This window comes from Rana temporaria, chromosome 11, assembly GCF_905171775.1.
Source record: "Rana temporaria chromosome 11, aRanTem1.1, whole genome shotgun sequence".
In the NCBI taxonomy this organism is placed as follows: domain Eukaryota; kingdom Metazoa; phylum Chordata; class Amphibia; order Anura; family Ranidae; genus Rana; species Rana temporaria.
The window spans coordinates 50,441,296-50,456,217 of record NC_053499.1 but is presented as its reverse complement, the minus strand read 5'-3'; the positions used below and the strand labels follow the sequence as shown (position 1 = coordinate 50,456,217).

Below are 14,922 nucleotides of genomic sequence, written 5' to 3'. Positions count from 1 at the left end.
CCTGATGCACGCCGCAGGAGGCGTGCAGGGGGCAGGGTTCTGAGAGGACATCTTTTGATGCCCTCCCAGAACTGGAAGACCACGCTGTAGCTGTCTTTTGACTATAGCGTGGTTGGCAAGTGGTAAAAAAAGATCAAAAAGCAAGCATTATGTCATTCTCTTGTTAGAGCTGGTGTTCCCATAACGATGTAGGAAAGTCAGAAGATGTTATACCTATCTACCATACAGTAGCTGTAATTTACACATCTCATATCTGCTCAAGTGGAACAACTTAGTCAATACGTATACTTGGAGTTATCAATATATTATTAATAATAATAATAATAATAATAATAATAATCATAAGAATACATTTCTGTTTAGGCATTAAGGCCACTGCAGTGCAGTATGGAAACATGCAGAAACGGAACGGACCAGTGGAAGACTGTCCAGATGTTTCTCCTCTAACACCAACTAAATGCAAAAATGCGGTAAATGGAAACTTTCATATATGTGAAGAAATGCACAGTTCACTCAAAGACAGAGGGTCAAAATGCAGTCACACCCCTACCCATAGATTCCTCTTAAATGTTTTATTTTTGTTGTACAGTAGACATTTTAATTCTATGGGTGGGGTAATGAAATGCTTGTAGTCAAATATAGGGTAATGTTTGGATGAATAAGTGTGGCTTATATGTCGTATGGGTTTCAGATTTTACAATTCTCAAAACCTTGTATACAGTATACATGCTTTTAAAATAAATCTGTCTCAAACCAAGCAATTCAGGATCGAAAAACTTTGGAAAATACATAAAGGTTTCAATTTAACCTGGTTGTAAACCTCAGACATGAACTATAAACAAAGCATAGCCCTCTATTGTTTGTGCTTGACTCAATTAAGATAACTAATTGTCATTTCTGTCTTCTGTCCAGTTTCTCTGCTATCTGCATGGATCACTTTTGACAGGTTTTCCTGACACTAAAAGAAAAAAGGTGACAGGGGAGGGAGCTTTAGTACACAGCTTGTGATTGGCCGCCTCAGCTGTGTTCCTATGTGCTGTGTGAAGGGGATCTGTCCATTCCCTCCAATCAGCTCTCATCAGCTCTTCAGCTCTCTGCCGCCTGTTTACTGACAGCTCACACACCGTCCACTGCTCTACTGTCTGACACTGTCCACTGCCCTACTGTCTGACTCTGTCCACTGCCCTACTGTCTGACACTGTCCACTGCCCTACTGTTTGACTCTGTCCACTGCCCTACTGTTTGACTCTGTCCACTGCCCTACTGTCTGACACTGTCCACTGCCCTACTGTCTGACTCTGTCCACTGCCCTACTGTCTGACACTGTCCACGGCCCTACTGTCTGACACTGTCCACTGCCCTACTGTCTGACACTGTCCATGGCCCTACTGTCTGACACTGTCCACTGCCCTACTGTCTGACACTGTCCACTACCCTACTGTCTGACACTGTCCACGGCCCTACTGTCTGACACTGTCCACTGCCCTACTGTTTGACTCTGTCTACTGCCCTACTGTCTGACACTGTCCACTGCCCTACTGTCTGACTCTGTCCACTGCCCTACTGTCTGACACTGTCCACGGCCCTACTGTCTGACACTGTCCACTGCCCTACTGTCTGACACTGTCCACGGCCCTACTGTCTGACACTGTCCACTGCCCTACTGTCTGACTCTGTCCACTGCCCTACTGTCTGACACTGTCCACGGCCCTACTGTCTGACACTGTTCACGGCCCTACTGTCTGACACTGTCCACTGCCCTACTGTTTGACTCTGTCCACTGCCCTACTGTCTGACACTGTCCACTGCCCTACTGTCTGACTCTGTCCACTGCCCTACTGTCTGACACTGTCCACGGCCCTACTGTCTGACACTGTCCACTGCCCTACTGTCTGACACTGTCCACGGCCCTACTGTCTGACACTGTCCACTGCCCTACTGTCTGACTCTGTCCACTGCCCTACTGTCTGACACTGTCCACGGCCCTACTGTCTGACACTGTTCACGGCCCTACTGTCTGACACTGTCCACGGCCCTACTGTCTGACACTGTCCACTGCCCTACTGTCCTACTGTCTGACTCTGTCCACTGCCCTACTGTCTGACTCTGTCCACTGCCATACTGTCTGACACTGTCCACTGCCCTACTGTCTGACACTGTCCACTGCCCTACTTTTCTGACTCTGTCCACTGCTCTACTGTCTGACTCTGTCCACTGCCCTACTGTCTGACACTGTCCAAGGCCCTACTGTCTGACACCATACACTGCCCTACTGTCTGACACCGTCCACGGCCCTACTGTCTGACACTGTCCAAGGCCCTACTGTCTGACACCATACACTGCCCTACTGTCTGACACCATACACTGCCCTACTGTCTGACTCTGTCCACTGCTCTACTGTCTGACTCTGTCCACTGCCCTACTGTCTGACATTGTCCAAGGCCCTACTGTCTGACACCGTCCACGGCCCTACTGTCTGACACCGTCCACTGCCCTACTGTCTGACACCGTCCACTGCCCTACTGTCTGACACTGTCCACTGCCCTACTGTCTGATACTGTGCATGGCCCTACTGCCTGACACCATCCACTGGCCTACTGTCTGACACCTTCCACTGTCCCAAACACAGTGATTTGCAAACACCTGGACTTTTTCTGGGCACTTTTATTCCCTAATCTGTTAGGCTGGGTTCACACTAGTGCAAATTGGATGCGAGTTTCCCTGCAAATCACTGTTGTACTTGGCACAACTACAGTGAGTGTCATAGCCTTCTGGGTCCTGTGCCGAGCAGCTGCCATTCTGCATAGTCATCACGGCTGCCACAGAACACCTTGTATTTTTTGTGTGAATACAAGGCATTCTTTGACTGGATGAAGGTGGAGATTGTAATTCCAACTCCCCATCTTTCCACCTCATCCAATCAGAGAAAGCCTTGTATTCACTGGAAAAAAGTATTTCTGTGAACACTGGCCATACTGAGCAAGTGAGTTCCTGTGCTGAGCCACTCTGTTCACTATGCAGAAGGGCATCCACTAGGTACAGATCATCAGCTTCCATAGGTATTCACTATAAATCAGGGATAAGCAATTAGCGGACCTCCAGCTGTTGCCAAACTACAAGTCCCATCATGCCTCTGCCTCTGGGTGTCATGCTTGATGCTGTCAGAGTCTCACTATGCCTCATGGGACTTGTAGTTTGGCAACAGCTGGAGGTCCGCTAATTGCATATCCCTGCTATAAATGCTTACAGGCATACCCCACATTTAAGTACACAATGGGGTTTATTTACTAAAGATGGAAAGCGCAAAATCAGGCTCACTTCTGCATAGAAACCAATGAGCTTCCAGGTTTTATTACCAGGCTTAATTGAACAAGCTGGGGTTAGAAGCCCATTGGTTTCTATACAGAAGTGAGCCTGATATTGTGATTTCCAGCATTAGTAAATAAACCCCATTGTGTACTTAAAAGCGGGGTATGCCTGTATATGTAACTATGCAATCAAAACCATACCTTGAGTTCATTAGTAATAATAAAAACCTGACATAATTTTTAGCACGTGTTCACTTAAAAATGGTATTTGGCCTTTAAAGCCTCTACAACTTTAGGCACATTCCTATTTTTTTTTTGGGGGGGTACCTACATTTGATACTTACCAATCCTTCGTAGGCGATCCCAGTGAAGGTTTGCCTCCCTTCTGCCTGCAGCCTCTTGGGACATGTTAAAAGTCCCAGAAGGTTGCAGGACCATTCATACATGTGCAATGGGAAACCAGCTGTGAAGCTGCAAGGCTCTGGAGACCCGTAGAATGGTAAAGAATGGCCCCAGTGAGGATGGCGCTGGATCCTTGGCCAGGTAAGTGTCCTTTTATTAGAAGTAAGCAGCTACATTATTTATATCTGCTGACATGAATTATTTGGTTCTTAGGGTAAAGATCCTCCTTAAAGGGGATGTGCCATGAAAAAAAATATTAAAAGCCAGCAGCTACAAATACTGCAGCTGCTGACTTTTAATATTAGGACACTTACCTGTCCTGGAGTCCAGCGCCGTCCGCAGCAGAGGACGAGCGATCACTCGTCACTCTGCTGCTCCCCCCGCCAGTGAGAGAACCAGGAACCAGGAAGTGAAGCGCTCCGGCTTCACTACCCGGTTCCCTACGGAGCATGCGCGAGTTGCGCTGCGCCACTGATTGGCTCCCGCTGTGCTCTGGGAGCCGAGTGTTCCCAGAGCACAACGGGGGGAGGACGGGAGGTGACGTCATGCCCGCAGTTTTCCCGAAACTGTGTGGCCGGAAGTGGGTGCAAATACCTGTCTTTAGACAGGTATCTGCACCCCCTCCCCCTGAAAGGTGTCAAATGTGACACCGGAGGGAGGGAGGGTTCTGATCAGCGTGAGATCCACTTTAGGGTGGAGCTCCGCTTTAAGGATCTGACTCTTTGTAAATGGAGTTGGCGAACACCTAGTACTTTGTGTTAGCCTCAAAATATCCTGCTCAAAATAGTTTATTGGATACATGCAGTGTAGAAAGGGGGGGGGGGGGTGTATGGACCACACAACCTAACATTATTTGTTTGTTATAGGATAAAATATGTGAAGACAGCCTGACATCTGAAGCCTTCAGAAGTTGTAACAAGCTTGTTAACCCTAAACAATACATAGCCACCTGTGTGCAAGACCTGTGCAGGTGTAGTTCCAAGAGCCGAATGTCCTGCCTGTGCAATATGCTTGCTGAGTATACACGTCAGTGTACACATGCTGGAGGTGTTCCTGGGAACTGGAGAAACCCCAAATTTTGCTGTAAGTATAAAGCGAATGCAAGAATATGTCATACATACGGAATCAGACAGAGTAACTAACTGGTAAAATTAGCTACTATGGGACTAGCCCACCCCAAGTGGGTGCAAGTGCAAGTGCAGTTTCTCTAAAGCTTTGTAAATTAGGTAAAGGTTCTCTTTGCAAAGACTACCCAATCACATGCAAGGAAAATTAAAAAAACTACATTTCTGATTGCACATGATTGGATGATAGAAGTCAGCAGAGCTTCTGCTCATTTACTAAGCTCTGGAGCAACTGCACTTGCAGAGTACCACTGCACTTTGCAAAGTGCACAGTCTCTTTGCATTTAAGTAAATCAACACCATATCCAATCCAGGGATATACCAATCCAGGTATAAGCACAGAAACATTTAAGTAATTGCATTCTTACTTTCAGCATTTATCATTTGCAAATATGATTTTTACTGACTTGCAATGTGCTCGGGAATTGACACACCAGCAAGTGTAATTCTCCTACCACATTTCTAGCACATTCTCCCATCCCCTTCCTTCTTGCATGTCATAGCCTCTTCTCTTATGGGAGTGTCTAATTACACTGTGTGCTGGCCCAGCTCCTTCTTCCCTCCTCTCAGTTCCCCACATAACCTTTTATGTAGCAGATGGAGGAGGAGTGAACAAGAATGCCGTTCTCCGTTCCCTGCGACATTACGACGCATGGGGACGGAGAACGGCGCCAAATTCAAAAAAGTAAATAAACACATTACATACAGTATACTGTAATCTTATAGATTACAGTACTGTATGTAAAAAATACACACCCCCCTTGTCCCTAGTGGTCTGCCCAGTGTCCTGCATGTACTTTTATATAATAAAAACTGTTCTTTCTGCCTGCAAACTGTAGATTGTCCATAGCAACCAAAAGTGTCCCTTTATATCAAAAGTGATTTTAGACAGCTAGAAAACAGCGATAATAAATTATAATCACTTGCAGAATTGAGCGATAGCGATTTGTGGAGAAATTCGTCATAAAAAAATAATGACAGCGACAATTTTGCAACTGAGCAAATTTCAGTGATTTTGATTTGATTACATTATTGAATAATTTTTATTATAATTATATTATTATTTGTTATAATTATTTATAATTATTTATTATATTATAATTTATGATTTAGTTTTTCAAACTTTTTCATACCCGAGATGTCTACTAGACTCTTGTTTGGACAGATTTAATTGAGTTATTCCTAAGAATTGCAGGCCTACAGTATAAAACACCAATAGGTAGATTCACAAAGAGTTAGGCCGGCTTATCAGTAGATAAGCCGACCTAACTCCGAATCTACGCCGCCGTATGTTTAAGCGTATGCTCAAACAGAGATACGCTTAAACAAAGCTAAGATAGGACGGCTTGCGCCATTCTATCTTAGCTTGCAATTTTTCGGATGGCCGCTAGGTGGCGCTTCCATTGCGGCCGGCGTAGATTATGTAAATGAGCTTGAAGTTGGGTAGTTGTGTTGAGGATAAAGATACTTGTAGTATTGAGGATAAAGCTATTTTCCATTTATCACCTTCCATATCGCCAAGATCCTCGTGCCATCCTCTGCTACATGGTAAATGTTCAGTGGCTTGTTGAGTGATCAGTAAACTGGTATATAACCAGGATATCATCCCTTTCTTGACAGGGTTTCCGAGCCATATCCTGTAATGAGGTTGGTTCATGTTGTTCCAGAGAAGTGAATTCTGCATGGGCATGGAAAAAATGTGAGACTTGAGCTGGGCTTAATATTTAACATAAACCCAGTTCTAATGCCGCGTACACACAACCGTTTTTCATGACGAGAAAAATGCAATTTTTTAAATTGGTCGTGAAAAACGGTCGTGTGTATGCAAAAGCAGCCCAAAGGGTGGCGCCATTCGAATGGAACTTCCCCTATATAGTGCCGGCGTACGCGTTGTACGTCACCGCGCTTTGCTCAAGCATTTTTTTTCATGAACGTGTGCATGCAAGTCAGGCTTGAGAGGAATCACGACAAATCACGTCGAGAAAAACAACGTTTTTTTTGCATGACATGAATAACTTTCCCTTTCCCTCAGGGTTCCGAGCCAAATTCTGAAATAAGGTTGGTTCATGTTGTTCCAGAGAAGTGAATTCTGCATGGGCATGAAATAAATGTGAGACTTGAGCTGGGCTTAATATTTAACATAAACCCAGTTCTAATGCCGCGTACACACAACCGTTTTTCATGACGAGAAAAATTTAATTTTTTAAATTGGTCGTGAAAAACGGTCGTGTTTATGCAAAAGCAGCCCAAAGGGTGGCGCCATTCGAATGGAACTTCCCCTATATAGTGCCGGCGTACGTGTTGTACGTCACCGCGCTTTGCTCAAGCATCTTTTTCATGAACGTGTGTATGCAAGTCAGGCTTGAGAGGAATCACGACAAATCACATCGAGAAAAAACGTTGTTTTTTTTTGCATGACATGAATAACGTCCGTGTGTACGCGGCATAAGCCTTATCTCGAAATTTAAAATTGTCCAGCTTTCCTAGTACCTACCAAACAAGTCCTGGGCCCACTAATGGTTTGACGTGAACCCATCTGCTCTTCTATTAGGATAAAGTGCCCTTCATTTTTTTTGTCCATGCCTCATAAATAGTTAATACAAAAATAAGGGAACGTTTTCCAAAACGTTTGTTGGGTGCTGTATGCCAAACATTTAGTCTGTACTAACTTACTCATACTTAGCTCACTTTTGTTTTGCAGCAAAGACATGCCCTTTAAACATGGTACGCCAGGAGTGTGGCTCCCCTTGTCTCAATACATGCTCCAATACAGACAGATCCATGGTTTGTGAAGATCACAACATGGATGGATGTTTTTGCCCCAAAGGTAACACATTGACCAGTTTTTTTTTCCTTTTCAAATTCATTGCGTCCTGCACTATATTTCATGTATGCAAACATCAATTATTTCCCTTATATACTGACTTCATGTTTCGTTCTCAGACACTGTGCTTGATGACATAAACAACACAGGCTGTATTCCTCAAGAGAACTGTTTCTGTGTCTATGATGGTAAAAATTACTCCCCAGGATCATCCTACAGTACCCCATGTCGAGCATGGTGAGTTAAAGCAGAAACCTGGGAAAAAATACCAAGATAAAATAAACAGACCGTTAAAAGATAATAAGAAAACCAGCATTTGTTGCAATATCAGCATATTTCAACCCACTTCCTCTGAGCCTAGGTCATCCTGGGCTCAGAGGAAGTCTCTGCCTGTGACCGGACAGTGAAATGAGAAGCAGCACAGTGATGAGCTCATCTATGTCACTTTGCATTCTTTATTAGCATGCTTCTTGGCAGCACTGATCAGAACTGATTGGTTTCTTATGCCGCGTACACACAATCGTACATTTAAACTCCGATGGAATTAATCTAAATTCCGATGGAATTTCTCCGATGGGGCATACAGATGGTCGGAATTTCCTATGGAAAAAGTCCATCTGACTTTTTCCATCGGAAATTTTGATTGTGTGTATGCAGCATTATGCTGCTGCTTCTTCTCGTGATGTTTCAGGCCTGAAACATCACGTCGCTCATCTGCTGTTCATTCCTAAAGATTGTTACTTCATGCCGTTTTTTGTCTGGCCAAATGTGAGTAGCCTGACTTTTGCTTCTTTTAAAGAATAAATCCACACATTGCAACAGTGAGCACTTAGTCTGTGATTATCTCTTTACATGCACCTGTCCTTTGCGGTTTGGTTGTCTTATGAGGATCTAATACATCAGCCTGGTTCCTGTTCATGACCTGCCTATTTGATTTGCTTTATTGACCATCTGTTAACTCAGTGGTCCATATATGAAGGTGAGAGTAGCCATCTACAACGGTGGAGGGATGACTTCAAAATTTTGGTGGATTGTCACGTGGTGGAGATTTATTTTCGTTTAATTCACTCATCTTCTGATACTTATGGACTTTTGGACTGTTTGTTTGAATTATATTTAATTTTTAATATTTTTTTTTTTTTTTCATTTTTTCTGCATATTCATATTCACACTTATGGTATTGGTGTTTGAGTATACCAGTATCATTTATATATTTGAGTTTTGCGCTGCACTTTTTCTATTTTATTTTTTACATACAGGACCTTATTGTATAATGTCTGTTCCTTTGGAAAAAATAAACTCTTGTCTTTCTTCAGGCTTTGCCAATGCTACCTATTTTATATTTACTTCCATGGCTTTTTAAATCAAGTCAGATATTGGTAATTATATTTACTGCTTGTTTGTTGGAGGATTTTCCTCCATGGCAAAAAAGTAGTTTGTTGTTAAAATGTTGGAGGCATATTTTGTCTCATGTTGTACTGTAATGTGCTAGGGTGCAGATCTATTTATTCAGCATTACATCAGGCTGATACTTACCCCTATTGTTGATGCTTCCCAATAACTTTCCTAGAGATGAGAGCAAACACAGCCAAAGAATAAAGTCAAATGTCTTATCTTTATAACTGTTGAGATTGGATTAAGTACAGAACTGTAATGCAATGCCTATTATGCTCAAAGTGAACATGTGTTTGTCCATGCAGGACAAAGCAAAAGGTTTGCTTAAAGTGGATGTAAACCCACTATCATCCTTTCTAAATTACTGCCATAGTGCTGATCTATAAGGATATAGATGCCTCCTGCATGTATCCTCACCTTGACTAAGCATTAGTTGTTAATGCGAAACGCGTCAGCTGTCTATCCCACTGTATGCTGTTGTGTGCTGTGCATTTTTTCCTTTTTACAATAAAGAGCACATCTTTTTTCAACAAGACTGTTTGGAGTGCGGCTGTCCATCCATTCTCCCACCTGCTTTATCCTCACCTGTCAAATGTCTCCCCTCTGTGTTATAAGAACTGAAAAACTGCAGATTCTGTGGGTGGATCTGTTGTCTGGAGCTCGGTGGGTGGAGTTATGATGTCATTAGACTCCCCGCCCTCCTCTACACTCCCCTTGTCAACATGCATTTTTTCCTATGTATTCTTTACACTAAATTCTGCTATGATCACTAACTTCCAGTCAAAATCCAGAAAAGTAACCACATGACTTCAGAAAAGGAGTGGGGGTGGGAATTAAAAAATAATGCCTGTGTCCAGGCTAGTGCATGAGATATGTAAATAACCTGCCATTCACAGCAGGGGGGCGGAACGGACTAAGATTTTTCTCTGTAAGTCCGTTTTATCTCACTGAACAATAAAAGAGGATTGCTCAGAGCTGGATTAACTCTGTGTGGCAAGACTGGACACAGATGATAGGAAATCTTATACTGTACATTGTGACATCGAAAAATAAATAAAAACATTTCGGGTTTACATCCACTTTAAAGTGGTTGTAAACCCTTAGGCCTCGTACAGACGAAGGGACAGTCCGCTGAAAACGATCCGCCGGACTGTTTTCAGCAGACATGTCCCCTCGGAGATTTCTGTCTGATGGTTGTACACACCATCAGACAGAAATCCGCGCGGACAGACAGCGCGGTGACGTGTCCGCGCCGTCGCCGCGACGATGACACGGCAACGTGCGCGACGCTGGAAGGTCAATGCTTCCACGCATGCGTCAAAGTGATTCGACGCATGCGAGGGATGGCGGCCGCTCGGACATGTACGGTGAGTCTGTACAGATGACCGAACATGTCCGACGGACAGGATTCCAGCGGACATGATTCTTAGCATGCAAAGAAACATTTGTCCGCTGCAAAACGGTCGGCTGGACAAATGTCCGCTGGAAACCTGTCCGGTCGGCCGTACACACGACCGAACATGTCTGCTGAAACTGGTCAGCGGACCAGTTTCAGCAGACATGTTCGGTCGTCTGTACGAGGCCTTACAATCTATTTTTTACTACAGGTAAGCCTATAGTGCTACCCCGGATATCTCCTAAACTTGCACGGTTTAGGAGATATCCCCTGTATCAGCATGTGCCGACGTCATCGGCACATGCACACTGAAGCAATGACACATTCGTAACGTTGCTTCAGCTAGTGTGCCATTACTGGCGACTTGCATGCGCGGGAGTGACGTTATTGCGGTTCCAGCCAATCACAGCGGCCTGAGCCCGAGATACCCGGAAGTACTCCGGGAGCGATGTCTCCAGCCAGAGCTGTGTACTGGGACCGCTGCGGGGGCTTTGATCCAAGGTGAGTATTTCATAATGAGCTAGTATACAATGCATACTAGCTCATTATGCCTTTGTATTGCAGGATTTGTATGTTTATTTTTGTGGGTTTACAACCACTTTAAAGGCAAACCTTTGGATAGATTAGTGAGGGGGTAGACCCCAATCAGAGGGGTTCACACATTCTAATTGCCCTGATCACTAATGTCATGGGGAATAAAAGTAAAGGTTGCCATCAGGACAGGAATAGAAAGGAAATCTTCCAGTGGGGACACTAGTTCCAATGACAGTTGTTTAGGAGGGGATATCCCTTAGTTTGGTGGCTTATCCTCTTGCTTCCTATCAAGTCTACAGGACAGGAAACCAAATGCCAAATTACATTATCACACTCTCAGTCTCTTCTATGGGTTTCTCAGGGAAATAAGGATATTGCAGTCCATAATCTTGGGCAGCTTTCTTTTTCACTGTCTGCTACAGGCATGGTAGTTCAGTCAGCTCCTGCACCCAGGGAGAACAAAAGAATCAGGTAATTTAAAGATATGGTTGAACTTTTCTGGGCTTGAGTACAGGCCGCAGTCCATGAATTTGAATCACTAGGGTGATCTATAGGTAAATCTTCCAAATTAACCCTCTGCAACCGAGGGCTGGTACAGGCAGAGGTAGTTTAGGGGCAGGCATTGGAACAGTAGTGGCAGGGATCACTCCACCCCCTACTCGTCTGTAGAAGATCCAAAGTCTGACTCCCTCATGGTCTCTGGACACTAGTACTGGGGCAGAATTCACTACACTAGCTATGGTAGTAACCACATTGTCACACCAGGTTTGATTGTGAATATTATCCCAGGTGCAAGGCTTGCTCCCTGCTTATTTTCCTTCAAGCTTTCTACCAGACCTTGACTGTGCTGTAGGATGCCTGACCATATCCCACCATGCCAGGTGCTCTCAATGGAGAGGATAATGGCCTTAAGAGACACTGGTACTGGCAGTACTCAAGTCTACTCTCAGCACACTAAGGTTAGTATAACTAGCACAAAGTTTAAACAAATGGTCACAATGATGCTCAAGCGGAAAGTGCCATACAATTTCCATTTCCTCAATAAGGTTGTATCAACACAGAGTGGTCCTGTGGGTACCTCTAAAATAATAAGTTCCTCGTCCTATTAATTGAAATATACAAACACATTTGGAAAGAGGCTTGGACTTTTTAGGCACCATCCGATGAGTAGTAAATGTATAAAAGTTTATTAAACATATATAAAAAAAACATAAAAAATATCCATCTTTTAGAAGTCAATAAAAATCTATAACAAAATTCATGCTGTACGAGAGCCATCCTTACACGTCGCCTCGGATTTCCGACTGCTAATCCCCCTGTCCTAGCTCCTGGGATTCCCCTGTGCAGATCCCTGCCTGTATTGGATCCGTAGAGCTCGGGATCACTGAGAAAACGGAGCCGTGGACGGCACCATCCACGGGTGCTCAGCCGCCATCTTGAGGCCTCTGGAGCCTTACATTCAGCCGCGCTTGAGTATCGCTGACGCGGAGGTATCAGCGATCGACCTCGGATCCACCCACAGTGGCTCTCCCAGACCTGGTGGAGGACAGAACAGAGCGGAGAGATCCCGGAGCCCGGAGCACACACGCAGCAGGAGACGCCGCGCAAACCCAGGTGAGAGGCTTCACACCGCCCGCCTCCTGGGCCCCCCCGTTGGCTCCCTCGCCCCCTCCGAGTCTGACTCAAGCCCCCCCAGCCTATCACAGGGGTTCAGTTTGGGGACCCCGCGATCACATCCACCCCCGTCGGACGGCGGACCTAGGCGAGACCGCGGCTTCGGCCTAGTCCTGGAAGTCGGCGGCCATCTTGGCGCATCCAGGCTTTTCATCTACATCTCTACTTGCTGGCCTGGTCACCTGAATCCCCCCCCCCAACACTGAACACTGCATACTCCCCAAACTGCTGCTGACTGGTCCGAATCAGCACATAAACCATTGATTGCATACAACCTCTGGGGAAGTTGTGCTCTTAACTGAACAATGCAACTAACAAAAGCCTAAAGTACAGGGGGGAATGCGCATGTAAGGCCTGTGACTATGCTTAAAATTAGAACCTTGGCCTAAATTTGTCTTTTTGTGGCTCCCGCTCCACTCCGACAGCTTCTTCAGCCCCGGGAGCCGTCCCACTAGCTCCAAGAACTGCCCAATTGCCTAACGGACGTTTTGTATGGGGAAAGTCGGGGATCAGCGGCGTATTTACAAAAAATCCACGCCGAAGACCGTATTTCAGCCCTCCCCTCTCATGGACCGCTTTGTGTTTAGGCCTCATTCCCCGGCCCCAAGCTCTATAACTGACACCACAGACCCACCTGACGAGCCTGCAGTGGTTGACCCTTCTCTACTTGCTGAACAGCCTGTAACCCAGCCATCAGCCTCTACTCTGCCAGCAATGTCAGCGCCAGTGACGGAAAATGTGCTTGACCAAAAATTGCAGGCTCTGCTGCAGAACCTCACCAACAACATTGCTAAAGAGGTAAACAAATTAGCACACGAACTTAGAGGGGAGATAGATCAATTGGGAGAGCGCACAGATACTCTTGAGACTAAGTTTGATGATATGGTCCAATATGTTCATGCTTTAGAAGAGGAAAACGCTACCCTTAAAAATGCTGTGACACAGCTTCAGACACAGCAAGAAGATCTCGAGAATAGGGAGCGCCGACAAAACCTACGGATCCGTGGGGTCCCTGAATCAATTCCCGATAAGGAAATTCGGCCCTACCTGCTGGCTCTCTTTAACTATCTCGCGCCCGATATCCCGGATATAGATTGGCGCCTTGACCGGGCACACAGATCATTGGCCCCCAAACCCCCTCAGGGTGCCAACCCTAGAGATATCATCGTTCGCTTCCACTTCTATGAAAGCAAAGAAGCTTTGACCATTATCACACGCAACAGATCAAGAATTGAATATAAGGGTGCAAGGATTCAACTTTTTAGTGATCTATCTCCCATCACCTTAGCCAAACGTCGCACTCTGAAGCCTGTCACGGCGCACCTACAGCAACATCAAACACCGTACCGTTGGGGCTTCCCGTTTCGTTTATCAGTAACCAAAGACGGAGTTCAGCATTCCATGAGGGATCTCCAGGAATGTGACTCTTTCATCAGAAACCTGGGTCTCCCTCCCATCCCGGATGAAAACCTGCAGGCGCAACCTCCAACATCCAGACCTCTTTCAACTCCAGGCAAGATATGGACTCCGGTGCGTCATAGATCTCGAAATACCGTCTTCACTCCTCAACGGGCTGCGACATCCAAGGGCTACACCTGATCTGACTTCTTTCTATTTTTATTTCTTTTTCCCCTTTTTTTTTGGTGCTCTACATAGAGTGGCTCTGATCCCCACCCTTGAGCCTGATTGTTCTGACTCTCAGATTAAAAATTTTTCTTTTTTATATGCACTATGCAACTGGGTTTTCACTCCCTGAACAATTGCTTGTTAAATGTTTCTTGATTGTTTTCTTTCTTGCAGTTTTCTTGGAATAGTTTGAGGCTAACACACACGATCCAGCGGGCTGACATGCCGCCCCTCTGTCACTGACATGGTCCTGATGTGTGACCATGTCCTCCTGAGAGGTCCACTCCTCTCAGGCTACATGCCTGTAAGGTATTTTTCTTTTTTTTTGGTGTCGTTCCTGATGTTTTTTTTCTTATTGTGCTTTACAACCCTTTTTTTGCAGATACGGGGGGCCCTAGGGTCCGTCTTAACCTTTGATTTCCTTTTCAGACACCCTCGAGACCACCGTATACTGCTCATGTTTTTTTTATTACTTTTTTTGTTCCTTTTTTTAATTTTTTCAGGGTCTTTTTTTGACTCGTTTCAGAAACACGGCTGTGTTTCCACTACCTTGTACCAATTTTTCTTGTTCACACATATTACTATAATTACCTGTTTTTTTTTTTGCACATCATGGTCTCTGCTGAATATATGTTTTTT

General features: G+C 45.0%; 1 protein-coding gene across 5 annotated transcripts in view; it reads left to right on the top strand.

Moving 5' to 3' along the window:
- LOC120916765 (mucin-5AC-like) overlaps positions 1-14,922 on the top strand; it is a 130,333-nt gene that overhangs the window by 28,594 nt on the left and 86,817 nt on the right. For all 5 annotated transcript variants that reach the window (XM_040327703.1, XM_040327702.1, XM_040327704.1 and 2 more), the window contains exons 8-11: positions 364-470; positions 4,577-4,793; positions 7,536-7,661; positions 7,778-7,895. In XM_040327703.1, coding sequence (XP_040183637.1) covers positions 364-470; positions 4,577-4,793; positions 7,536-7,661; positions 7,778-7,895 — 568 coding nt within the window. The remainder of the gene's footprint in view (positions 1-363; positions 471-4,576; positions 4,794-7,535; positions 7,662-7,777; positions 7,896-14,922) is intronic.